The 27,998-nt window shown below is 41.3% G+C and overlaps 1 protein-coding gene across 1 annotated transcript; it reads left to right on the forward strand.

Annotated features, from left to right (window-relative positions):
* On the forward strand, positions 1-27,964 carry LOC115945906 (TOG array regulator of axonemal microtubules protein 1-like). Its single transcript, XM_034061783.1, is given in 17 exon segments — positions 1-1,724; positions 9,851-10,007; positions 11,147-11,281; positions 13,295-13,483; positions 14,629-14,778; positions 14,780-14,889; positions 15,601-15,769; positions 16,674-16,818; positions 17,473-17,578; positions 17,923-18,158; positions 21,112-21,270; positions 22,302-22,428; positions 22,703-22,803; positions 23,526-23,715; positions 24,639-24,858; positions 25,622-25,708; positions 27,453-27,964. Coding segments are annotated over 17 exon segments (3,984 nt in total). The 5' UTR covers positions 1-275; the 3' UTR covers positions 27,707-27,964.
* Positions 27,965-27,998: the final 34 nt, after the last annotated feature.

A 27,998-nucleotide genomic window follows, 5' to 3' on the forward strand; every position in this document is an offset into this window, starting at 1 on the left:
ACGTCGCAGAGGTGGGGGGAACGGTGGCCCTGCTTCAGTAGCGCCAGCGGCGCAGCCTGTCACCGACCGACGGCTCCACTCCACGGCTCTCGACTTCTGCAGCGGCGCACACGTTTTCCGCAGCGCCGGCGACGGGGTGGGGGTGAGGCTGTGGTGAGGAGTGTGCCAGCCCTCCGCCGAAATTTCCCCCGCGCGGGCGCGGTGCGGGCCGTCTCTTAGCGACGGCAGCGCTGTAGCGTGCGGGGTTGCCGGGATGGCTTAGTGCTGTGCCGCGCATGGTCGCGGCCGTTATGCTGCCGCCGTGCACCCGCGATATGGAGGTGCCCCCAGACCCTGGGATCCCGCCAAGACTCGGCCGCGAGCGCACCGTGAGGGCGGGTGAGGGGAGTGCTGCTGCCGCCGCCGCCGCCGCCGTGGAGCTGCCGTGGGGGCTGCGGCCGGTGCTGTGTCGAAAAGCCCTACGCGAGCGGCGCCGCGGGAGCGACTGCTTCCCTACTGACTGCCGCGATGCCGGTGAGCTGTACCGCAGCCTGGCCCCTCAGCTGGATGGCCCCGTGTCCCGCGGGAGGCGGGAGGAAGAGCCTGGAGCTGAGCCTTTGCCACCCACCGGCAGTCAGCAGCCGGTTGATGAGGGCACGGCGCCGCTGCCCTCCTCTCAGCCCGGCGGCACCGGCCTCAAGTTCGGGCTGCTGGCGCCGGAACTGCACGCTCGCCTGCTGGATCAGGAGGACTACAGGAACCGTACACAAGCGGTGGAGGAGCTGAAGAGGGTGGTTGAAGATGCCAGCCAGGTCGTGGTGACCTCCGTGCCTGCCCCCAGCATCCTGGGGTTCATCGGCCTTCTCTGCACTCTCCTCAGTGACTTCAACTTCAAGGTGGTGCTGGGAGCATTGGAGGTGATCTGTCTGCTGGCTCTGCGCCTGGACAACCGGGTCAAGGACTTCCTGACGCCTCTGTTCTCTGCTGTTACTAAAGTCCTGGGGGACAGCAAGCTGGCCGTTCGGCAGGGTTACAGGCGCCTACTCCGGTGGCTCATGAAGGCAGTGGGTCCTCAGCAGGTGCTGGACTTGCTGCTGCAGCAGGAGTACCGGCAGCACAAGAACTCCAAAGTCCGTGAGGAGGTGATCAACATGTGCATTGTGGCCCTCCTCACTTATCCAAGTGAAGAGCTGGATCTGGGCAAGCTGGCGTTTGAGCTGGCTCCAGCACTGGTGGACAACAAGCACAGGGTCCGGCATGCTGCCATGGAAGCTTTTGCTGTGCTGGCGTCTGCCATGGGCCCAGGCAAAACCACCCTTCTCTTCAAGGCGGTGGATGCTGTGGAACTGAAAGACAATGGGGATGGTTTGATGCATGCAGTGCAAGCTAGGCTGGCCAGGAAGATTTTGCCAAAGCTTACTGACCAAGGGTTTGTGGAGTATGCTGTGCCCTTGCCATCATCTTGTCATAACAGGGAGTCCTGTTTACCCCCAGGAGCAGATACAGACTGGCTCTTGATGTGTGACAGGACTCGGAGCGCACACAGCTACTGCGGGTATGAGGTGAAGGTTGATGCTCTGCAGAATTCCAGTTCTCACAGTGCGGGTGCCAATCAAGTAGCACATTCAAGAAAAGTCTTGAGTACATATAAAATTGAAAACAAACTGCCTTGGGAAAACAAGCATGCTGAAGACAAGGAAGTTGGTTCAGGAGTCAAGATGCCTGTAGCAAAGGGTGTGGAGCAGGTATGTACCTATACCTCACTGGACTTGTGTGTCCTAAGACGTGTTTCAAAAGGAAATACGAAAATTGCCAAAAGTTAATTAACTGACAGGTATGGCTCTAATATTTTATGTGCGAATATCTTTATACATACATCAGTCTGGGAAGGTTTGAGAACTCCTTATGTTGTATTTAAAACTAGTACAAATCAGATAACTTTTCACGTAGAAAAAAAAAGTCTTTTTCTGAAGTTAACTGGACTTCCTGAGGCACTCCTTGCATCTAACTATAGTGACTTGTTGCTGACAATGGCCAGTTAAAACCCAGGGAGTGAGTATAGGAGCAGGGAAGCTATTTTAGATCTTCTGTCTGTATATTTGCATTTGAAGGCTCCTGACTGCAAAACCTTTCCTAAATGCAAAAGCTGTTGGGAGGAAAACTGACAATTCAACTTCGGCTTTGAAGGCGGAGCTCTGGAGCCTGGTGGGGCCAGTGCTTCCTGGCAGCATCCAGACCTGAAACAAAACCAGAGAACTGCCAAATGCCTGTTGTTTCTCAGTCTGATTTAACTAGGAAGAATGTAGGTCAGGCTGAAATAGCAGTTCTTGTTGAGCTGAGCTTTGATTTTTTTATCACTGACCATAGCAGCAGCTGCGAAGGGGAGGAACCTTTTTACTCTGGCTTTCTGTTCTGTGACATCTGTTTTGGATACCATACGTGCGTTGTAATGTCTGGTAGTGCGTCTGTGTGTGGCGGGTTTTCTGTTGTGTCGTTTGTTGGTTTTTGTTTCTGTTTTTGATTTTGTTTTTTTTAACTGGACAGGTTTCATTTATCATAACTTGATCTCCAGTGAGTGAGTTTAAGTGAGTAGATCTTTTTATAAGATTGAAAGCTGTGCAGAACGGAATTCCTCACTACCACGTTTACATATTTGGAACTTCATTCTTAGTTGCTTAGTAACTCGTTTCTGTGTTGGTTGAGGTCTCAAACAGTGCTACTTTGTGAAGGCTAGCTGTTAATAAACTTTCTTAATATAAAGAAATGTGAGTTAACACTATTGTAGTGTAAAAACCTTGAAGTTCATGTATGCACACATACTCTTGTCCTCCTTTGGTGTATATATTGCCTTTATTCAAACTGCGAAAGTCATCTGTATCTCCTTCAGTTGAAGAATCAGGCAATTAAGTTCTCTGGGGCCATCTACAATGCAAATAGGGTCTGGAGAACAAGTTAGCTAGAAAACATCTCTAGAGTGAGAAGGTTTTTCTTTTTGAAACAGCTTTTCAGTATTAACTAATGCAACTTGTAGAAATAATAGTTATTAATATGTATTTATCCCTGTAAATTGTAGGGAGTGCTGGAAGTTTCCAACCTTGAAAACAGGGAGAGAAAGCAATTAATTTATGGTTTCTATTTTGCTTTGTATGTAAAGTGCATTTAGAAACGATATGAACTTAGATTTGACATGGGGAAGTGACTACATACTCATGGCTTCAAGTCAGTGATGATGAGGTACTCTGTTTACTAGGGAACACCCTTGGTACTAATATGATAAAAGATTTTTTTATTATATCATAGAATCACAGGATGGTTTGGGTTGGAAAGGACTTTACAGCACATCCAGTTCCAACCCCCTTGCTATGGACAGGGACATCTTCCACTAGACAAGGTTGCTCCAAGACCTCTCCAACTGGCCTTGGAACACTACCAGGGATGGGACAGCCACAGCTTCTCTGGTTTTGAGACTTTGAGTCCTAGGGGCTAGTTCCACATTTCCTGTAAAGGAAATTTAAACAACGTGGTGGTTTAAGTACTGAAATGTTTGCGGATTGCTGCAGGTTGACAGCTTTGTTGCCCTGTCCTCGCATCCTGATCATTTTTCTTACCTTATTCTTACATCTGTCTGAACAGATTATACAACTCTCCAGGGCAAGGGACATATTTTTATTTGGCTTTGTGATTTTTGCTAGTGTTTGCTGGCTTCTTGACGGTGCTTGTTTTGTTACATCTGTGCCATGAAACTGCTTTTATCGTGTGGCATGTCTGTATCTGCAATGCCAGTAAGTGAACTGTGTTTTCACTTAAGACACGCTAGGACAATTCGTACAGTGTTTTCTGTACTTGAAGATATTCCTTCTTAACTGGAAGAAGTTGCTGTAAGCTCTAGAAATAAAGCTCTTTTCCTTGGGGCATTTAGCAGTTAAAACAGGGGGAGGGAAAGTAAGTTAGCCCTGTATCTCTTGAGAACTATTTTGAGAAAGGTAAATCATGCATAAAATTTGAGTGTTCAACTTGTTCCTGTAAATGTAAACAATTAATAATTATTTCAGGCATTCCTTTGAAATTAATTTGCTTAAAAATTAACTTTTGGAGCCATTCTGTGTCTGAAAGGATGCATGAAATTAGCTTAATGTTTAAAGTTTTTTTTCTACTAGTATTTTTAGGGTCCCATTCCACAGTGATTGTCCAAGGCCATGTCTAGCCTTCCCTGATCAGATATGTTGTGAAGTAGAACATGTGTAAGTTAATGTGTACTAAAAATGTACTGTAGTTAAAGCACATAATTGTGTCCAGTTCTGGGCCCCTCAGTTCAAGAAGGACAGGGAATTGCTTGAAAGAGTCCAGCGCAGAGCCCCAAAGATGATGAAGGGAGTGGAACATCTCCCTTATGAGGAGAGGCTGAGGGAGCTGGGTCTCTTTAGCTTGGAGGAGACTGAGGGGTGACCTCATCAGTGTTTACAGATATGTAAAGGGTGGGAGTCAGGATGATGGAGCTAGGGCTTCTTCAGTGATATCCAGTGGTAGGACAAGGGGCAATGGGTGTAAACTGGAGCATAGGTGGTTCCATGTTAACATCAGGAAGAACTTCTTTACTGTGAGAGTGACAGAGCACTGGAACAGGTTGCCCAGGGGGGTTGTGGAATCTCCTACATTGGAGATATTCAAGGCCCGCCTGGACAAGTTCCTCTGTGATGTACTCTAGGTTACCCTGCTCTTGCAGGCGGATTGGACTAGATGATCTTTTGAGGTCCCTTCCAACCCTTGGGATTCTGTGATTCTGGGAAAGGTTTGTCTAAATGCAGCTTCTGTCAGAGAAGTTAAATGAAATATTTCTCTGTAATCCCTGAAGTCCTTTGAAAGTGATTTTGTTTTGTGCCTATCTGCAAACTGATAGTTCCCAGCTTTGATGCAGGATTCAAAAGGGCAATTTGACACTGACAAACACAGCCAAGGGTTGCGAGTCCATCCTGCATGGTAAGTTTCTGCATAGCCCAAAGTCCATTTGTGACTGTGGTGACACATGTGGCTGCCACCTCGAGCAGTGGTGGTATTGATGGTGAACTGGACACCAGAGGTGCCAGCGCAGAGTTCCTCTTTATTTGTTATATCTGCATGAGACTGTAGCTATGTTCAACCTTATAAATAACCTGATGAGAAACTCTGGAGTAGGAGGTGCTTGCTCTGCCACCGCCTCAACTTCCAGGGGCTGCCCTTCTGCGCTCAGAAAGAAGTCTTCTCCCTGCTTGCAATGGGAGAAGAAAACATGACTGACAGGTAAACGCTGTAGGGCCTTTCTCAGGAAACTAGTGCCTCCAGCTGTCTCTTTCAGAGCCAGAGGGCCATCAAAGGCCTGGAGAAGGCTGTTTGGTCACCTGAGGAGCTTCTTTGCCCCGGTACTATGGCTAACTTGGAATAAGTCATGCAGGCCTGGAGGTTTGCTGGAAAGGGAGCCAGCACCAGTGGCATAGCTCAGCAGTGCTCTGCCTTGAGATGCACTTACCAAAATGTGGCACTTGTGGGGTATATAGCATTTAGAACAGTCTTTATTAGATCTGCGGGTCTTATTTCTGACAACTAGTATCCTGTCCCCTGTGAAATATGTACACTGTGGATCCCTGTACCCGCTGTCAAAACTAGTGCATCTTCCCCCTGCACTCTGGAGGGAAGCAAAAGCTTTTGAACATTCTAATGATATTTTAAACTGTTATGAAGCATCCACTAACTATATGCAATTTCCCAAAACTGCCCTACTTGGCAATATGTGTGGGATTCTTCTCCATTTACATACTGATCTGATAACCAGAGAACTTATTAGCTGGACTTTACAAAGACCTTAGTGAGCGTTCAAATGATCTGTGAGATTAGTTTTAGGAAACAAATGCTCTCTCTTTTCCACAGTGATAAAAAGAATTAAAGGGACATGGAGGTTGGCCTTGTCGGTCTGATAAAGCTTCCTTTCACTGCAAGCTGAAGTGGGATTTCAGCTGTGTTTTTTTCTGGAGGCTGGGAGAGTATTTTGGAGATATATGATTCTATATTGGTTCTGTTGCTGCTCTCTCCTTGGTAGTGTGTTTTGATCAGGAGCACCTTTTGTGGTGGCACCAGATGCCTCTGCTCAGCTGTGAAGGGAATGTAAGAACAGAGCGTTTGTCAGTGATGGGTGTCTTACAAGGGCTGTGCTTTGGTAACCAAGTTAGTAGTTCTTTTGGTAACTAGATTCAAATATTTTCTGACATTGGTGGTACTATTGGGATTTAAATGAACCTGAAACCTTTCAAGAAATCCCTTTGCCAGGTTCTGTCATCTACGTCAGTAAAAAATCTGACAGTTTGGGTTTGCTTTTATTTGCCACCAGCCTGCGTACCTGTGTTTAGTGAATTTATAACCGCTGTAACTAGAATTTGCATACAAGAAAGCAGACAGTTTTTATTCCTGTAGCTGGCATTGGAACAACTGAGCAAAGCTGTGCAATCATGTCAGCATTGTGTAATTTGCTTCTTCTGCAGATCTGGTTTTGTCTGTATGGAGAAATGGGGTGTAAGGAATTTGTACAAGTAACATTTAGTAGTGGAGTGAAAGGTACTTAGGTTGAAAATGGCGTTTTCTAGCCGGCTGATGGCAGAAGCAGAACGCTGAGTTTTCATCTCATCTTTTATCCTGACTTGTATTAACCTGGAACCCGCTGTTCTTTTTTTCTCATTTGTAAAGTAAAACTGGTGTCACTCAGGTGATAGAAAGCCAGCACTGCCTAGTGTTAACTGGTACAGCTGCTGTAATTGAAGCCATTTTTCTTGCTGTATAGCCACCGGAACTTGTTTCTTACTCTTTGCAAAGCTTCATATTCCCTGTGCCAGTCTTACTAAATCATTTCATACCTGCTGGACTCCTTGTGCCATCTTCCACTAAAAATGGGATTCAGACTGATCCATTCTGTATCAAGGTTCCTTAAATTCTCCCTTGCTGCCTTGTACTTTAAGCAGTTGTCTGCAAATACTCGGAGTCTAATCCTTGATGCCTGATTAAAAAGTCTGGTCCTGCATTAGTGCTGGCTTTCAGGGAGGAAGATTTTATGTGAAGTTTTAGGCTTTTAAGCATTTTGGTGGATTTGCTTGAAAAGCTTTAGACTTGAGACTTTTGACTTGTTACGGGGATGACTTTAATCCTGTCTGCTGAACTTGGAGCCTGTGAAATGCAGTGTGCAGCAGTAAATTGGGACATGCATTTTTGCAAGCAAAGACAACATTTTTGCCATTTTTGTTAACCACAGAACCCCTCCCAGGAACAGGGAAGCTGTTTCATTCAAGAGGCAGTGTCCATGTAGCTGTATACCTTGGCACTCAGCACAGCCATGAGCAGCTATCCCTTTGGGAGTGGTTGGGTTTTTAAAGCACTAAATGGGAATACAGGCACGTTGCTGCTTCACTGATTTATTTACTGCTGATATGTACCATATGCAAGTTTAGGGGTTTTTTGTTTTTACAGGGGGCCAATCTTGGAGGGAGGAGAATTAGAAATATGTAGTTTAAAAGTTTGAATTGTGAAGTTTGTTTTCAAGAGGAGTCTCGTCTGAGCAATGTGGAGTTTTCTCTTGGCTTGTATGTGTATCTTGCTAAGGCATTGTGAATCTTTTCTGCTTGGAAGGGACTTAGAGGTTTTGTTGAAATTCTTAGGTTTATGTCTATATTCCATAACCATAAAGAATTCTATTTTTCAGATACCACGTAACAAAGTAAATGTTACAATGATTTAGATACAGTTAGTGTTTGCTCATAATCATGCTACTCATCTGAGTGTGCTGCTTCAAGTTCTAGTCTGTGCTTTATTTTGTGACGCTTTTCTGAAACACTGTTACAGTATTAAATTAAATCCCATCATGATATTAAATTAGAACATTTAGCTGCTGTTTATTTGACCCTATCATTTAACTTTCAAGACACTGTTAAATGACCATGAGCTTTATCCTGGTGCATGGAACATTTAGCAGACCTCAGGGCTGGCTGGACCCTGTATGTGTGGAGTTTGCCACTGACTGGTTCCTCCTTGTGTTGTCAAACACAAATTGCATTGTGTGGGCAGGGCTGAGAATTGAGAGATAATTGAATTGCAGACTAATGGAGAACTGCACTTTCATACTGCAAGATTTTTTGTGAAGTTCTCAGATTGAGAATCCATCTTTACCGTGAACTCAGATCTTCAGTGAAATGAAAAAAAATACATAGTTTTATAAATGAATGTACTGTGTATGTGCTAGACTACAAATTCTCTACTCACACAACCAGTATATTGAGGAAAGGAGTTTTTCAGACTTCATTCAGGTGATGCTGTTCTTTCCAATACTGCATAAATATTTCCATTTCTGTTCAGTCTTCTCTTTTGGCCTCTGTGTGGAGCCTTGTCTGTAAAAGGGGAGACCAGAGTTAACATAGCCTGGAAATGATTTAAATTACTGATTTTTACTAATTAAATCAGAAAGCAATAAGCCTTTATTTAAAACATTAACTTTTCTTTGCTAAGTGTTTACGTTATTCAGACTTCACCTATAACAGGTTCTCATTATAAGATACTGATATGACTAGATACAGCTTTTAGACTAAATCTGAAGCATGCTGTTTTCATGCCTCAAATAGCTGCTATTTAGATGCTTACGTAGCTAATGTACATAATCCAGAATGTTAATGTTTAATTTTTATAAGTGACGTCTAGTATAGTTCTCTACCAGTTTTTGTTGTTGGGTTTTTTTTTCCTCCTCTGTGTGAGTAGTGTCAACCTGTATTACAGTAAGACATAGAAACCAGCTATAAAATGCTTAAAATACAGAAGCTATTGCATAGCTGAGAAAACTTTCATCCAAACGTTTTGCATTTAAAAATCAACTGCCTCTTATTAACAAAAGAAGTCTTGGCAGTTTGCATTGAAGAACCATGGTGCTCAGTGCTAACTTTTATGATTTTAAAAAATTCCAACATGTCTCTTTTGTGTGAGAGATCTGATTTTTTGAACTGCTGACCTGGCCACACTGCAGCAAACCTAATGCTTAGTTTCACAGCAGTGCAAGGCTTCACATCTTATGTCACCAATCTTGCAATAAAGGGTTGGACACGACTGTTTAACGCTGGAAAAGAGAATTAGGTTATTTCTTAAACTCGAGTAGCGCTTTGGGTTTAGGCAGTTGCCCGCCTCAAGGTCGCTGTGAGAGGATGAGGTGGAAGGCACACAGGGATGTCCCAGCCCTGATCAGTGCCCAGGGCAATGAGGGCAGCTCTCCTCTCCTCCTCATTCTCATGCCATCCTTGCAGCCAACATTTCAGGGAGCTGTGGAACAAGGCTGCTAGAGCATGTGCCTGCGCCCAAGTGGTTTCTGTCCATGGGCTGTCATTTCAGTGCATTTTGCAGTTCCTGTCCACCTGCTGTTGCAGTGCACAGGCAATAAATGCACAGGAGGCTTGGGAAAGCTGGAGCTGAGAGCTTCTGCTCTGTCCCAGTGGCACCATTCTTGATGTCTGCTTTGGTTTTCTGTAGAAACCTTTTTGGCTTCTTGCTCTTTTGTTCATTGTGCTTTCTCTGCAAATATATACATGCATCCTACTGGCTTCTGTGGGTGACAGATAAGGCTCATGTGCACACTCTCCTGCTTTTCATTGTCTAAGTTATAGGGAAGAAACCCCTTTATTTTCCATCGATTCTGTCTTCCTGCACATATTGACAGCGGTTTGTGTAGCTTTATTGTAAAGAGAGACTCGTCTGGGCTGTGGTGGGGTCTCAATGACAAAGTTATGTGGGTCAGTCTGCTGCTCATACAGAAAAGGTTTCTACATTCATTTCACACACATGAATGCTTTTTTTTTTTTAATTTTCCTTTTTCCTGCAGTTCCCTACATCCAGTGATTTACTTCATTTTCCAGAGTTAAGGCCCTCTCAAGGAGTACCAGTCAGTGATGAGTTACATTTTAGTAGAAAAAGAACTTCAGGGAATTTCATTCAGAATAGCATAGATTTTAACTCAGAGCATTCTTCTGTCTGTGCTGGTAAGTATTAACACAGAAATGTGTTCGATCTGCCATTTGCAAAACAGATTTAGAAGAAGCTGTGTATAAATTTGTAGCTTCATGAGCATGACTTATCATTTGTTTATTATTTGTTTTGTTATTTATTTTCATTTACTATGAAGAGTTGAGTACCAGGCACAGGGCTTATGCCTCCAAATGGAGCAAGCAGCAGTGGTCTCATCTGTGCTCCGGGAGAAGTGTATGCCATCTCAAAAGTTAGACTGTTCTCTTCCAGTCTTGCTGTACACACACAGATTTCCACTAGTTTAGATAGATCCAAAAGAGTTTATAGATCAGGGTTTTTGCAGATGGCAAATACAAAAAGAAATAGTGTGGTTAGGGGAACAAAAGGCCTTCCTTTTTTTTGTCTCCCTAACTACAGAAGGCCTGAGCTTGCTGCAGTATTTGCAAAATTAGGAAAAAGAAGTACCGTGTAGGTCAGCAACAGAGTAATGCAGCCAATGTTCTTTCACACTATAAAATTCAATATGAATTGCAGGTAAGGAGGCCCAGAATTTTTAGAGTGAGCTCTAAAGATTGTTTTAAAGGACTGTATCATGGTTTTAAAAAAGCAGTTCTGTAGAAGACTGTCAGTATAGCGTTCCACTTAATTTACACTAGAAGTGCGGGCTCAGTGTTTTGTATTTTAATGGCCAAGAGGCGTGTGAAAGGACTGGGCGAGACCGGGCCTGACTTACTCTCTTCACTTGGCAGGAGGTTGCATTTCTCAGCTTTTTCTGAGGGGCATGGACATGTGTGGCATGCCAAGTTTGCTCACTGTTACGCTGTGAGTGAAGTCTAAAGAAACTCTTTGTGTTTTGGGGTTTTAAGGTGTTGTCTTAGGGGGGAGCATTGTTCAGGATTTTTCTTTTGACCCCTGCAATTCTCAGTTGGAAAAGTATCCTGGAAGAATGGCCAGCCATTTTTCCAGTCTGTGCTTATGAACACTATTACGAGGTTGCTTAGAAACTCTTGAGTTCAGTACTTTAAAAACAGTTGTATTTTACACTGAAATTTAGATGAAGTCTTAATGCATTATTAAATATTATTGACTATTTTTTTTGTTGAGTACCATATATTAAGTATCTATTTAGTTACTTGTGTTTTTCTTTTGAAAGGTCCTGTGGGCTCTCATCAGCCGCAAATATCAGGGAAATGTGGAAAACTTGGATACACACAGACACGTGGAAAGAGTGGTAGTGTAGAATCTGATCTACAATTTTTAGGATTAAGTAACTGTCAGCAAGACAAAGGTATATGAGTTCTAACTGTATCACATAAGTCAGTGCATGTTACTTTGGAAAAGTCTCTATTTCTATGCTGCCTTAAGGAAAAAAAACAACCTATTGCTAGAACGTTGTTCCATCCCTATTCAGACAAATTGTGCCTCCCTCCTGTGCAGTGCTTTTCATTTGTGGTTTTAATTTGCAACTCACACCTCTGGTATCTGCCTATGTCAGGGTGCTGGGCAGAAGGTGGCACTGTAACAGAATTGGATTTTTTTTTTGAAGAATTGATTTTTAGAGTTCTGTTACTGTTATAGGTCAGATCAGTCCCAACTGTTTAACAGCAGGGGTCAAGGCTGAGCCTTGCCCTGGTTAATATACCCCCATTGGTCCCCTCTGAGGTGTGGGGGCAGGCAGGGTTTCTCAGCAGAAACTTGTGCAGGATGAGGCACAGGGTACTCCTGTCTGCTGAGCACAGCAGGTACGGGAAAATGAGCTTGGTGTGCTGCAGAGACACTGTGTTGGTGCATGCAAAGCTTTTAATTCTTTTAATCTGTGGTCGTCTCTCTATAGTTTTCACTAGACACAAACCCAGGATGCTGCTGTGTTAGGTGGGTTTTGCTACTAGCTACAAAAGTGAGACTAGGGAGTTGAGACTGCTCTAGTGGCAGGTGTCCCTGCATATGGCACGGGGCTGAAACTAGGTGAGCTTTAAGGTCTCTTCCAATCCAAACCACACTTGATTCTGTGAGTCTATGAATAGATGGTAATGATACCAAATCTATGGACAAAGATGCTTTGAGCAGTCCAGATGTGTTGTACAGGGAGTAGATCTGACAGTCTTGGTGGAAGATATGTAGGAACTTCATTTGCTGCTAGCCACTGGTGGACTCTAGACACTGTTTTTTGTTCCTATGGGAAGAAAGGAGAAATTTCTTCCTTGTTTTTTGCCTCTCTAACTGTAGTTAATGTTCTCTTAGCCTTGGTCTTCAGAAGACTGGCAGGTACTTTGCCCACACTTGCTGATTTGTATCTCCGCAAACAGTTTTTATGCCACATATTACTATTAACTGAGCCTTTCTTCAGTAATACAACCCACAGCTGATTTGGCTGTCTTAGTTTGGCTGCCTTGGGGTATCTGGAGAGCACTGGGATGCTGTAGCTTTGGAAAGCAGCAGGAGCAGGAGACAGAGAGCTTGTAGCGGTCTGATTTATGAAGAGATTTTTTTTTGTGCTGTAACTAAAAGCACAATTGAGTGATTTGCTTTGGAGTGACACAGATGACTAGCAGGCTCTCTGAGTGTGACTCACGTTGTCACTTGCTCTCATTCCCAGGTTATGCTTTACCATTCTTCTGGTTATGCCAGTGGAATTGTTTGCAGGGCTGTTCTCTCAACAAGACTGCTGAGGTGGCCTAGCATACAGTGATCCTGCCAGAGGCCATCAGGAACTTTGTTAAAACTTGTCCTCATTTTCACTTGCATAGTTAAAAGCTTAAGTGCATGTGGGGGAACATGTGTCTGCTTTTTATGGGAAACACTTAAAATGGTATAGTTCCACATCTACGCTTATCTTTCTATTGTTGATCTACTGTTTTTGGGGGGGGAAAAAAAAGAAATTTATGGTTTGTTTTTTTTTTTAAGGGAGTAGGATTTATAACATTTGTGCTTTATTTGTACTCTTGTATCACTGAGTTTTGAGAGTGATGGTTGCAAATTTTATGCAATGCAGCCTCAGGATGTGGAGCAGCAAGCAACAGAACTGTTCAATCCTCTTGCATAATTTGTTTTCAGAATCTAGTTCATTAAAACATGACTGGGAAACAGCTTAGTTCGTAAACTCGTTTGATCAAATGCAAAAAAGGAAATTGATGTCTTGGGGGACAATGCAATTTGCAAAATAAAGGTAGCAGATTTGTTTGTTTGTGTGGGTAGGATGCTGACCTTCAGTTTTGGACTGTGAAGATGGTGTGTTCTTTTATTACAAGAGCTGTCAAAGAGGCTAATTGCCACAAGTACTATTTTCTTTTTCTTTGCTTAGGTTGTACCAGCCTAAATTTTTCCAGCAAGACCCAGAGAAGTTTTTGCAATCAAGCAGAGAATACAGTGCCCTTCCAAGGTCCTAATGCAAGCCAGGGCACCTTCACTCTGCCAACTTGCCCTCTGTCATCACCCAGGAACAGCCCAAAACACGTCTCCTCCCCAGCTGACTCTCCAAGGAAGTCACAAGGTAATACCATGAAGTTCTCAATTCCTGGCTTCTTAAAAGCTTTGAAGGACTGCTTAAGCCTAGCTCACAGAAACAGCTTCTCAGTCAAAAGTCAGGAGACAATACAGGTAGGAAGGTTGGCAACATAACGGGAAAACATCTCACCTTTCATTCTGAGTGACCTCAAGTGGTCAGAAAACCGACAGTGGCAGGTAAATGGGGAATTATGAAACGCCCCAATTGCAATTAAAAGCATGAGAGCTTGATAGGCTCATTAGTCTAGCCACATCACTGGAGGCTTCTCATAAAAAGTCAAGTCTTCAAGCCTTGTCATAAAGCATAATATGCTACAGCTCTATCTTTTTATTGTAATCCGGGAAAGGTTTTTCTTCAAACTGAGATAAAAACAAACCTTCAAATCTAGTGCTTTTCAAGAAAGCACTACGCAGTACCTATGCAAGAAGAATATTACTTCACTTGCATTTGGCCTTCTTGCCTCTTTATTTGCATTTGGAAATGGAAATATGGAATTCTCCGCACTCAGAAGAGCTCTATAAAACCTGCTGACAAACAACTATGTCTCTAATAAGTAGAACCTGTGCAGATTTCCTCCCAATTTATGCTGACAGCTAGTGGCAGAGACTGCTGTTCATGGTCTGATTTACTGTCTTTGAAGACCTCGTGTAGATTTTGCTTAACCTGAAATAGCTTTGATTTAATTACAGTTGCTTTACCAATTTAGCTTTTTTCTTTCAAATACTTACTAAAGGCAATCTAGTATTAGATTAAAAATAGCTTGTGTGCTCATCACTTGCTGATTTTGTGTATGTTGTCCATACGCATTTCATTTGGGTTTTTTTTCCTGTTTCTTTGCAGTAACTTTATTGTCATTACAGCAGCTTACAGGACAGTTTGTCAGGGCACTATTCTTTTTTCTTAATTAAGGAAGGCAACTACTTTTTAAAGGTACCAAACAAGATGTTGTTGAAATGTATTTATAATAGTAAATTAAATTGTGTGGGTTTTTTTCTTTTCTTTAACGCTCAGCTCATTGTAAAGGGTGTTTTCTGGTGTAATATAGAAATGACACATCAAGTTTATTCTGGTGTGTGCTGTAATCCTGCCCACCCCTGCAAAGGACTGACTTCTGCTTGTGTCTCCTCCAGGGGAGAATTTGCAGGAGAAACGTGCTCCTCTGCAGCTGAAACCCATCCTGGTGAGGCAGCCAGCCCCCTGCAGGCCCCTGAATGGGACAAAACCCATCCCTCCCATTCCCCGCCTGCTGCCAGATAAGGTTGAATTAAATTTGACAAAGCTGGAGAAAGGAAGAGTGCAAGGACATGAGGCTGAATAAAGCAGATGGGAAGCTTGCAGCAGCTGATCTTTCAGAGTTAACTGTGGATGGTGAGGAAGTGGACCAGGAAGAGGTTAGTTTAAATATGTACAGCATATAAATTGTGGAGTTTTTTTTTTTTCCAATCGATAGCCAGAAAAGTAATGTTTCTGACTTAAGTTTTGTGACACTGTCACCAGTAAGCAGATTTCTGTGAGATACCATTGGGTGTCTGATAGACGCTAGATAAAGCAATAAAAACTGATGTGGAAGCACACTTCCCATGTTCCAGACATCTTAGTTTCCCTTGCTTTTTTCAGAGCTGAAGTCGTAATTTTTTCAGTTACTGTAGTACCAGTGCAAAACTGTGGGCCTTTATACAGCTTCTGTTCTCACTATTGTGACTTCAGGGACCCCAATGTAAGAAGGACACGGCCCTGTTGGAGCAAGTCCGGATGAGGCCACAAAGGATGCTCTCCACAAAGCTGGAGCATCTCTGCTATAGAGACAGGCTGAGAGAGCTGCAGTTCTTTAGCCTGGAGAAGAGAAAGATCTGGGGAGACCTTAGAGCAGCTCCCAGTGCCTAAAGTGCTTGTAGGACCATTTACTGTGCAAAAGGCATGCAGTCAGCGCTTTTGGGGCTTGGATTTAATATCTGTGTGAATGATTTCCTTTTGCTCTGTAGAATAAGGGTGAAAATAATAATTTTCCATGCTTACCTTAGACAATATAAACAACTGGGTAAGTTATTGAGTAATTTGTGCGCTATATTGCATATTATAATGGGTGAATTAATTTTTTTCAGAATAGAGTTGCGTTGTCAAAATGTGCCCAGGATAAGATGAAGCGGAATGGAAGAAAAGAAAAGGAATACAATCATAAAGAATATCAGGTTGTCAAAGACCTTGGAGGAAAGGATCAAAAACCTGGGGAAAACCTTGAACCGAATGAACCAGAGATAAAGACAGCAGAAAGTGAGAATTAGTGTTTGTCTTGAATAACACACTTTTCAATGCTGCTGAAATGGACACGAAAATTCTGTGATAACTACAAAACAATTGCGACTGTTTAGTGTGAATAGGGTATTGCTAGAATTAATTTTACACTGTAGTTTACTCCTTAGTCATTTGTTGTCAGCCTTATAAAGCAAATGGTGGAGAATAAAGTGCTTATGGGAAATATTTGAAAGACTAGTTAAGAAAAATTTCAGAAGACAAATTAGGACTGGGAATACTTGTGGGTATTTTTGTTTTGTTTGTTTGTTTCTTCCGGTTAGTTGTTGTTGTAGTTTAGACATTTCCTACTATTTTCTAGAGTTAAATCTCTGTGGGGATATATTAACATCAAGAAATGTATCCTTGTCATTAGAAAATGTGGCCTTGAATCCTTCATTAAAAATAACATCCAGCTTCAAGAAGGCAAAATGTCCAGCCTTTCTACAATCTAGTAAGCTGTTTAAGTTAACTAAATACTATTAAAATATTTGGACTTGTGGAGTAGGGCAGTTCCAAAGTACACTTGGGTTTATTATGAGTTATTTGTACAACAGACAGCCCTGAGGTGCTGTAGAAGGTTAGTAATTTTGGGGTGGTGGTGAAAGGGATTTGAATTCATCAACGTGTGCATTTAGTTCTGCACTAGGCAATCCACTGTTTTTGTGTTTGTCACTCTTTAAAGTGGTGACTGTTTGAAAAAAAACTAATTCGCATGAATGAACTGAGTGAGTGATCAAGGTTGTAACTAGGAAAGCTGTCCTTTTGGAAACCTGGTCCCTTAGTAGCAGCAGTCTATATCTCAAACTTCTTATATTTTCTTCCTTGGAATGAATTAGTGTTTTCATATTATGCTAATGATTTCTTGTGCTTCTTGACTTCCCAGATGAAATTTCTGTTAGGGCACAAGAATACTGTAAAGAAAGGAGGCCATCAGTCACAGGATTAATGAACACATCGGAACTGTTGCCCTTCTCAAAGCCGGAAACGGCACTGACAGAAGCCTTGACACTTCTAGCTGCAGATGACTGGTAGGTGTAAACATCTGCCTGCAACCTGGATGTAATGTAGAAGGCGTTTATTTTGATAACTTTAAAAACAAACAAACAAAAACCCCAAAATAAAACGGCAAAAAGGACATAACATAAAAAGTAGTGAGAAGGATTGCAAGTCATCTATGAGAAAAAAAGAAAAAAAGCTTTTTTTTCAGTCTAAACCTAGATGAAACTGTGGCTATTCTAAATTGAGGCTTGATAGATAAGCTTTCAGAGGCTTGTGGACCTGTGTAAGTTTAAGCATTGATCAGGAGAGGGCCCCCATCAATATCTTCTGTCACTTCCTCTAGAATATAAGGCTTCAGTGGGCTGTGACTGGTGAAATGGGGCTACAGTGCTGCTACCTTTTCAACTCAGGGAAGGAAACTAATGCTTCAATTGCCACTAATGCAAGCTGTGAACAGAACTGTAGGAAAGAATGGAGAGACTCATATGCTAAAATAATCCTGCTACTGCATTAAAAGACTCACGTTGAAAGAATTTTGTACATGATATGCCATTGTTTAATTTTACAATCTGATTTGCTTGCCATTTTGTTTCTTGGAATTCTAGGGTTTAATATTTTTATTAAAAATGCAAATCGAGTTACTTAATTGCATTTGAATTATTTTTGTTTGTTTTTTTACATAGGGAGAAGAAAATGGAAGGTCTGAACTTCGTTAGATGTTTGTCTGCCTACCATGCGACTATTCTGACTGCAAAGCTACATGAAACAAGCATTGCTGTGGCTCAAGAGGTTATACTTTACTATCAGAGTATTTGACTGACTGTGTGTGTGTATGTTTTGTATAGCTCTCAGACAAGCTGAAATCTGGTAAGGATGAGTTTGTGTTCAGCAAAGGAGGTCATACTTCAGATACCAACACTTGACCTGATTTCCTAAAAGACTAAAAATATTTAGATAATAATGTTTTTCATGTGTATGTATTTTAATTCTCACACATTGTGCATCAAGTTAGACATATATTTCTCAGTTGCTTTAATGTCAAAAATTACAAAGGGAAACATTAAGTTTTATTTATTTTAAAGTATATTTTATAAACATTATTCATTGTTTGTTTGGGTGTTTCCTGTGTGCAGGTCAAGAATTTACGCTCAGGTGTTTCTCGAGCTGCTGTGATCTGTTTAGGGGATTTGTTCACCTACCTGAAAAAGAGCATGGATCAAGAACTAGATTATACAGTCAAAATCCTTTTGCACAAAGCTGGTGAATCCAACACATTTATAAGGGAAGAGGTAGACAAAGCACTGAAGGCTATGGTTAATAATGTGACTCCAGCACGTGCACTTTGTGCTCTTATAGATGGAGGGCAAAGGTAATTCTTATAGACTTTATATAGAAATAACTTGTGAATAGGTTAAGTTTACCTAATAGAGTCTTAAAAGAAAAATGAAAATAGAATAGGCAGAAATTTGAAAATATAGTAAGTCAGCTCTACAAAACTTCTACCCAGGGCAATGTTTGTTGGTGTAGAATTAAATGTAGATCCCCAACCTACTCTTTCTATACATTATGTTAAAAGTTAGCTGTTGATTTTTGGAGCTTGCTACATTTTCTTGTAATTTTGCAACACCTAAGTAATTTTATTTGCCTTTAGTGTACTGCTTAGGAAACTGCTATATTGCTTTGCCTAGTAAAGCTCACATAGCATTCTCTTTCTTCATTTGCTCTGCAGAAAAAATGACTGTCTTTTCAGTTTTCAGCACTAATTTTTATTCAGAAAGACAATTTATAACTTACAATTCTTTAGCTGCAGCTGTCTTGGTTGATTTCCTGTTCTCTGCCCTTAACTGGTTAATAGTCTTTTTGTCTGCATTTTAATTTCCTTTACAGTGGTAGTGGCCATTCTTTTCTTCAGTACCTGAAACACAAGCCCCTGTTTCCTGTTGCATGCTTTGATTTTGACCTCTAGCTTGCCTCAGTCTGTAGTAGAAGTTGACTTCCTTTCTTTCACTTTCCCTGTAAAGTATCTTGTTCTTTCTCTTTTATATCCTCATATATCCACTTAATCATGTATTCCAGTATGTTAGATATATATATATATAGCTACTTGTACTTGATCTTTTATCTCTCTGTCATGACTTAGATGACATGTAATAGGCTACAGTTCTCCTCTCTTCCATTAAGTATTTCAGATGCCACGTTATGAATCAATCCTTAAGATCTGTAGCTGTGCAGATAATCTAAGACTTAGCCTTGATTCAAAATGTTTTGTTTCCTGTTTTGTTTCCTGTGAAGCTGGTTGTTGTGGGGTATGTTGATTCTGTCTCCTGAAAGCCAGTGGGAACCATACTGCAATTACCTGAACTTCAAACTGAGAGGCAAATAGCAGCCTCAGGACTTAAATTATTTATCAATCATGCCTGCATGTATGGTTGATTTAGATTTTTTGGTGAATTTAAGAGCAGCAGGCAGTTACTGCACACTGCTTTAGTTCAGAAGTCATATAAAGTGGTCTGTTCATGTACTTTCATCTTATCTTCAGAAATCCTTGGACAAGCAGTACTTATGATCATAATAGGCTACATCTGATCTCCCCGTTTTCAGTGGCAGATTCAAATACACTGAACTATCCTTAGGAATTTTCTAGACTTATAAGGGTTTGACCCATCCAATTTGTGAACTCAGATATCTAGGGCATCAAATTTATCTGATCAGTGAGCCCAAATACAGCATGTTAAAGCAGGGATTAAATTCTTCACAGCTAAGAAGACTTCAGGCAAAGCAGTGTCTAAATCATGGAGTACAGTATGTCTTTAATGTGTAACACATCAGTGGATGGCCTACCTAGCACTGTGAGTTACAGTTTTTCTAGTGTTGGCCTCACAATACTCTGGCCGTATGAGCAACAAAGCCCATGCAGCACATTCAGAGCTGTTGCCTCTAGAGGCTGTAACAGTGAATGTGAGAATTACCTTTCAAAGTGGAAATTTGGGAGAAAAATTATGTGTTTTCAGTAGGAGGTGGAAAAGTTCTGTTGGACACAACTGCAATTGCACAAAAGATATTTTCTAAATTGGGCAATTTTTGCTCTAAAGATACAAGACTGTTGCTGTAAAATCACCTCTAGAATGAGGTGCTTGATCCAAGAGCATGATTCAGAGACTGATCTCAAAACGATTGTATTTCAGAAATTTTAAAACCGTGTTTCTTACCTGTATGAACTGAGTTTAATTCTAAGGTCTTACATGGATGCCAAAAGATTTCAAACTATTCTGCGTGAGCAGCAGGCATTCATGGGGTACGGGGGCTTGTTTGCTTCTGCGGAGTGAGGGCTTTCCACCTCGTGGTTCTTGTTTTCCATTTGGTGCATGCAGCAGGAGTTAAGTCTGTTACTGTTTCCCTTCTCCTGAGGCATGTGGCTGCTATATAGACGTAACTGCAAGTACTAAGCATGAGCCAAAACTAGTCTTAAGCTAGTCTTAATCTTGGTAGCACAGCAGGAGCTTAGAGGATGGCTGCGTTAGCAGGGAGCTCATCATGGGAGCTGCTACACTACCAGAGAGATTTTGCAGCGTGGGGTGTCTTCTGAACTGCCACAATTTGCAGTTGGAATAGACTCAGTTAGTCGTCTTTGTGCAAACCGAAGCTGCTTTGTGCAGTATAATCTAGTGATAGTTTTATATCCAGTAAGGCCATGGTAATTTGTGGAGCCAGAGAAAATGAAATCTTGGTGAAATGGGAACACAGTTATTCAGGAAGAGTGCTGGACTTCCATGTCACACTGAAAAGCTGGGAGCAACTGATGTGGCTTTGAAGTCAATTCTATGCCTTAGCTCTCCTTCAAACCTGTATCTCCCGATGCAGCATACAAATGTCTCGTTGACTGTGCAATGAAACTGACCTCAAAGTAGAGTTTTTAATCCAAAGATAAAAATAAAATTGGAGAAGTTTGAATTTGCAGAATTGTGTACCCTGAAATGTGGGATCAGTAGGTATAGAAGAACTTACATAAAAGGTTAGTTTGCTACACAAATTTGAGACTTAATTCCAGCTCTTCTCTCATTTTCATCAGCATAGGTGTTTGAGATTTTAAGTGAATGAAATGAAATTTAATCAAATGGATTACGCTTTCTAATAAAGTTGCCTGTGCTCCACGTCTCCATATGACCAGAATAAGGATCTGCATTTCACCAGTATAGTACTTGCAGATTATGCTGAAGATGAAAAAAGAAAAGAAAACTTGTATAATCTATTTGGTAGAGCACATTAATATTGATGTTTAACTCCTATGAGGAGTTTTTACTAAGCAGCTGTGTTTTCTTTAGCCACCTGAATTCAGCTGTGAGAAGCTGCACAGCTCGGCACCTCTCAGACACTGTAGAACATATGGGCCTGGACCGGATTCTGTCTAAAATCAAAGTTGTCGCTGATAGGCTTTTCCCTGCAATAGTCAGGTTTACACAGGATAGTTCACAACAAACAAGGTTAGTAAGTTTAATAGTTAAGATAAGCACATTCCAGGTGGCTGAATCATAGAGTCCCACAGCATCATGGAATGGTTTGGGTTGGAAGGGACCTTAAAGATAATGTAATTCCACCTCCCTGCCATGGGCAGGGACACTTTCCACTAGACCAAGTTGCTCCAAGCCCCGTCCAACCTGGCCTTGAACACTGCCGGGGATGGGGCACCCACAGCTTCTCTGAGCAACCTGTGCCAGTGCCTCACCATCCTTACAGTGAAGAACTTCTTCCTAACATCTAATCTAAACCCACACTCTTTCATTTTAAAGCCATTCCCCCTTGTCCTGTCACTTCAAGTCCTTGTCAAAAGCCCCTCTTCAGCTTTCTCACCAATCACTTTAGGTACTAGAAGCTGCTGTAAGGTCTCCTCAGAGCTTTCTCTTCTCCAGGCTGAACAACTCCAGCTCTCTCAGCCTGTCTCCATAAGAGAGGTGCTTCAGCCCTCAGAGCATGTTCCTTGGCCTCTTCTGGTCTCGCTCTGACAGGCCCATGCCCTCCTTATGTTGGGAGCCCTAGTGCTGGATGCAGTGCTGCAAGTGGTGTTTCACCAGAGTGGAGTAGAGGGGATGAATCCCTTCTCACGGCCTGCTGGCCATGTTGCTGGTGATGCACCCCAGCATATGGTTGGCTTTCTGGGCTGCAAGCACACATGGTACAGGGACTCAAAGAACACACTCTGTTGGACACAGATGAGATGCAGGACACAGAGGGATTGCTGGCACTGCGATCCATGCTGTCTGACTGATAAAGCTTGACCATCCTATTTAAAGACATCTGAAATGGAAGATTGTTCTCATTAATTTGCTTAGTTGCTGATTAAATAGCGATTCTTGAGCACAGTTTTTTTGTGGGAGAATGAAATGTGTGTCTATATCTATAGGTAGAAATCTATCTGTACTTTAGTATTTTGGAAATACACATCTATAATTATCAACAGTGATACAAAGCAAAACTGCGTTTACAGCTGTAGATGTTGTGGTCTGTTGCTCTTCAGGTATTATGGTCAAAAGATGCTCTTCAGTATGATGACTCATCCTGATTTTGACAAAACAATTGAGAAGTATGTGTTGACCAAGGACTTGCCTTATATTAGGAAACATGTTGCCCAACTACGTGAAAAGGTATGTGGAAAAGCCCTTGTTTAACAGCTGAGAAATGTAAATGAGTACTAGTGGTAGTTCGGGGTAGACAATGAACCTACAGTGAAGGAGGGCAGAGCATTCAGAGCAAGCCAGGTAATCAAGTAACTGCAGCATGGCAAGGTGCTGCTTTTTAGCTGCCCTCTGCATGATTTTACTGCTTGCAGATACACTGAACAAGATGTATTTTGCTGCTTTTTGTAGCTTTTTTTTTTTTTTCTCTAGCCGTGTTAATTAACAATTTACCTCTGTACAGGGTTTGGGTGGGCTGCCATTAGATACACCCTCAGCAAAAGGAAGACATTCCCATACTCGTAGCGTTGGATGTTTGAGAGATACTATCAACATCACTGACAGGTAATCATCTTCACTGTTTTACCTTGCTAGTAACTTACACTCTAGGATAGTAGCCTCACTGCAAGCAGAGAGCACAGAAGCATTCACAACAGGGTTGTGAAAAGTAAACATACCTTCAGGAAATGGAAAAACTTGACATGTCCCAGGTACGCTCTTTTAAATGGGGTAATTGGTAACATTAAAATAGCTTTTTGCACTTTGAAGTTAATTTGCCTATTGACTGCCTATGCACACAGTGGACAAACCACTTGGATTTCATAGTAGGTCCATGTTATCATCAGTTAAAGATACTGCTGTTCAGAATCTATAGAAAAAGACATGTCTAATGGTAACCACAATGCAGATTATCTCTGCACTTTCCTGGACAGCAAGTATTTAGATCCTAACTGGGGATGCTGAAGGTTTTAGATGATACTGTGTTGCTTTTTAGTTGTCTAAATGCAGGGAACAAAACATTAAAATTGTTAAACAGAAAATGAAACAGTCTAGTAATAGACACAATATTCAAAAACATAAATAAGAACCTTACTTATCGTATATTCAGAAAACACAGTGATAGATTTAAAGGCATAAACCCATAAAAATATGCACTTCTAACAAGCCCTAACTCCTGAATCTCATAGAGGATTAACTTTTTACTGAAAACACTGAGATTTTTGAGGTTAAAACTCCTATTTCAGCGTGCTTATGCGTTCACTAAGTAACTTCTTCCTTTCCAACAGAGAGACTACAGAAGCCTATGAAGTCAAAAGAAAAACAGCTCCCCGTAATTTACTAGAAAATGAAGAATATGTTAAAGACATTACAGGTTTATTGACCGCAAAGGACTTCCGTGATCGAATACGTGGCATTAAGCAGTTGTTACTTGATGCAGAGCATAACCAAGGCTTTGTTGTTGCAAACATCGTGAAGGTAACCGTATGAAAGTATTTTATTTCAAGGGTCTTTAAAGATGTTTTCTGATAAAAATCTTTGCACACTCATTCAATAAGAATGTCTGATTAACAGGAAAACAGTGAGGAATAGGTGAGATGTGCTCCAGGATGAGCTGTGCAAGCTACAAAGGTAGTAAAGGAAGTAAATAGGACAAAGAAGTTGGAAGTTTTCACTTAGAGATAGCACTCTTTATTCCTGGAATACTGCAGGCAAGTTTTCATGCCATGGCTGAGAAAATATCAAAATACTGGAACAGCTTACAGAAAGAGCAGCAAGGATTAATCAAGTTCTGAAAAACTGTCTGAAACACAGCTGCAAATTCTGCCTGCTTGCTTTGCCCAGGAGAATGTGAGGAAAGGTCTTTGTTATGATAAAGCTTACAGGAAATATCCTTTGTAATAGGAAAGGAGGTTCTGTAGGGGAAAAATAGTATGGTGAGGTCCAAGAGTTGTAAACTAGAGATAGATACAATGAAAGGAAAACCAGGATTGTCTTCTAACCGTATAGCATCTTTGCTGTGGAACTTCACAGTATCGTAAATAGGAATGGTTTTGAAATCTTTAAAACATACTTTCGACTAAATACAGCTGTGTCTTGCTAAAAATACTTGCTTTCAGAAAATGTTAGTCATACTGAAAGTTACAGATGGCTAGTTTGCCTTCTTTACATTGTACAGGAATGATGTGAATTCAGATAAGGTGAGGCACAGTTGAATAATACACAGTATAAAGTTATCAAATGTTGCTTTACTTGCTCAAAAAATATCTCAGGTATTTGCATATCAGAGCTATCTTTTGCTAAGATGGACAATCAAAGTATAACAATAAAGCAGGAGATGCAGTATCTACCTCAAACATGAATTGTTAATTCTGATGAATACCGTTTGGGTCCTTTTCCAGATTTTTGATGCTTTCAACTGTCGCTTAAATGACTTAAATGGCAAAGTAAATCGGATTGCTTTGGAGACGATGCACCAGATAATTCCGTTGCTGAAAGACAATTTATCACCTGTGATCAACATGTTAATTCCCGCCGTGGTTGACAACAACCTGAATTCCAGAAACCCAGGGATTTATGCAGCTGCCAAAAATGTTATTCAGGCTCTGTGTCAACACCTAGGTCAGTAATTTACTCTCTCTTAATTTTAAAGAGTTTTAATTGTATTAAATTCTAAATTTAAAGAATTGTTCTTTCCAGGTTTCCACCCAATCATTTCACTGTGTAATGAATCACTGGCTTTATTCTCGCACTTTCTACACCATACAGGTCATCTCAGTATTTTGCTGATCCAATACAGAAATACAGCTTGCTGTTTTTTTCTTTTTCCATAGCAGATGGTTTTGGCTGTGAGGGTGACAGAGCACTGGCACAGGTTGCCCAGGGTGGCTGTGGAGTCTCCATCCTTGGAGATGTTCAAAAGCTGCCTGGACACAGTCCTGGGCAACCAGCTGCAGAGGTTTCGCTTGAGCAGGTGGTTGGATCAGATGATCTCCAGAGGTCCTTCACCCGCTTCAAGCATTTCTTGTGATTCTGTGTTTCATTATCCAGAACATTGTCACACTGCTTTATCTCCCAAGAGGTCAAGGAACTAGATTCTTGCTGATTTGTGTATGCCATGACCATTTTCCTTCCTCAACTGTTTCAGCTTTGGAGCAGAATCTCAGTGTTTTCAGTAAAAGAATATGCTATGCTCTACCAGATTCTAGGAGTTAGGACTTGTTAAAAGATTGATTTTATGCTTTTATGCCTTTAAATCTATCACTGTGGTTTTTGAAGTTGATATAATTAAGGTTGTTATTTACGTTTTTGAAAATTGTGTTTATGACTAGACTGTTTCACTTTCTGTTTAACACTTGTAACATGTTTTGTTCTCTGCATTTAGACAACTACTTGCTCCTTCAGCCATTTTGCACAAAAGCCCAGTTTCTAAATGGAAAAGCCAAACAAGACATAACAGAAAAGCTTGCTGGTAAAGTGATGTTTTACTTTGGATGTTTATTTGTGTACTATTCTTATTAGGCAAATTCATTGTGGGATGGTGATGGTTATATATCTTCCCTTCTGTCACAGTAGATTGTGGGCATTAATGATGTAGTGGTTGTCAAATTTCCCCCCATTCCAGTGCAAACTGGAGTTATTGCTGATCAAACCATAGCTTATTATTATGGAGTCAGATGGAAGATGTGTAAATACCTGGAAGATATTTATAAATACCTTAAGCTTATAATTTAGTATGGAATCAGAGAGAAGAATGAGGTTTGTTTTGTAATGTGTTTCACCATGTCAGTATCAGAGTGGGATGTTCTGTATAAAGACTTGGGTAACCAGACGCTGCCCTCTGCCTGGTCAGCAAGCACCTCTTCCTGTGTAGGGCAGGAGGCATGGAGCTGACTGAGGAGCAGTACTCACATCCACTTAAGCTTACTAGGAATCATAGAATCACACTGGGTTGAAAGGGACCTTAAAGATCACCTAGTTCCCACATAACCCATGGGCAGGGACACCTTCCACTAGACCAGGTTGCTCAAAGCCCTGTCCAGTCTGGCCTTGAAGAATGAGCATCTGCTTTTTCTGGGGTTTCCCAGCACAGAAAATACACTGTTATCTAAGGCTGGCTCCTACTAACTCCTGAATTTCTTCTATACCTTTTTTGCTTTTCACAATTGCTCTTGTTCTCCTTTTAAGGCTTTTAGTAATACGTACTGGCTTTGAGCCATAAAGGACACAAGCTGAGCTGCAGTCACCACAAAGATGGCAGACTTCAGAATAGTCATGTTCCTAAAGCTTAAGAACAAGTTTACTCAAAAATTGAAGGCAAATTTGGATTAAAACTTATATACACATTTTAATATTGGGGATTACTACTAGCAGAAGTGCTGAATTTCCTTTTGCTGTTTTAAGTGAACAAGAGATATCTTTATGGGAAATAGGCTTGAATCAAATGGTATATTTGGCTTAGTTTCAGAGTAGTTCTGGATGTAGTAGCTGTGAAATTGAACAAAAGATAATGGACAGTCTGTTCTTGAAATATTCCTAAATTTCTGCTTTCTATATGTGAAGTCAGCTTTTAAACAGCTCATCTCTTGCTGGTATTTTTGGGAGTAGTTTGTACTGTATATCAGAGGAGTCCTTTCTAGCAAAAAGACAAACAATTGCAAACGAAACACTTAATTCCTGATGCAATTGTCTAAGTAGAAAATGCTTCAGCTTGCAGGTATTTATAGTATAAGGCTACTTTGTTTCTTAAACTCAAAAACCTACTGAGTATTTCGTAGACAGAGGGGAAATCATAAAATATGAGATGTTACACAGCGCTCTGTGAGAAATACAGGTCCCTATGATAAACCTAACCTAAAAAAAACCCAACCAACCAACCAAAATAACAACACCGTAAAACCAAAAAAGAACCAAACCTGAAAAAAGTTATTGTTTCAGTTTTAAGAATGGAAAACTGTAATTATCAAGTACAACAATTACAACTGTGTGAACTCCTGAGAGAGGCTAAAAGGGGTGTTTGTAGGCAAAGCTGGTATTTTTTATCAGAGTGCTGATGGTGTTGCAACAGAGAAGGTCTTGAGTAGTGAGCATTCCTTCATTAGTGCTTGCAAAGATGATTTGACATAAAGTGATTTTAAACACTTCTCAGATCAGGGCATCACATCTTTAAAGATAGTCTTCCAACACCCACTGATGACCTGCTGTCTTTCTTGCAGATATTGTGAGGGAGTTATACCCACGGAAGCCTAAGAGTGTGGAGCAGAAAGTTCTAGTTGTCCTTTGGCACCTTCTGGGAAACATGACGAACAGTGGCTCTTTGCCTGGGACTGGAGGGAACATTCGGACAGCCACAGCAAAACTGTCAAAAGCACTTTTTGCACAGATGGGACCACGTCTCTTAACTTGTGCTGCAGCTCAGTCACCACACATCAAGAAGACTTTAGAAGAACTTTTGGAGGCAGAAAGCTAAAGTTATGATTCCTGTGCGTGCATGAAGCTCCATCAGCTGCTAGGACAGATGGACTGCTGTTAATGTGGAAACACTCCACACCATCGCCTGTTCTTTTATTGTGCTGGTGTCTGTAGTGGAGAAAGGTTGTCACTGGAAGAGCATGGAAGGTGCTGGGATGGGGAAGTCACCCCTGCTCTCCTTCACTAGAAGCCACGGCACAGCGCCCTAGGTCTAGTAATAGATGGTTAATGAATAAATACATCTGACATGTTTTGACTTGGTTTTAGCACCGAGCTTTACATTGGTAAGT

Source organism: Melopsittacus undulatus, chromosome 4 (genome assembly GCF_012275295.1).
Source record: "Melopsittacus undulatus isolate bMelUnd1 chromosome 4, bMelUnd1.mat.Z, whole genome shotgun sequence".
NCBI lineage: Eukaryota > Metazoa > Chordata > Aves > Psittaciformes > Psittaculidae > Melopsittacus > Melopsittacus undulatus.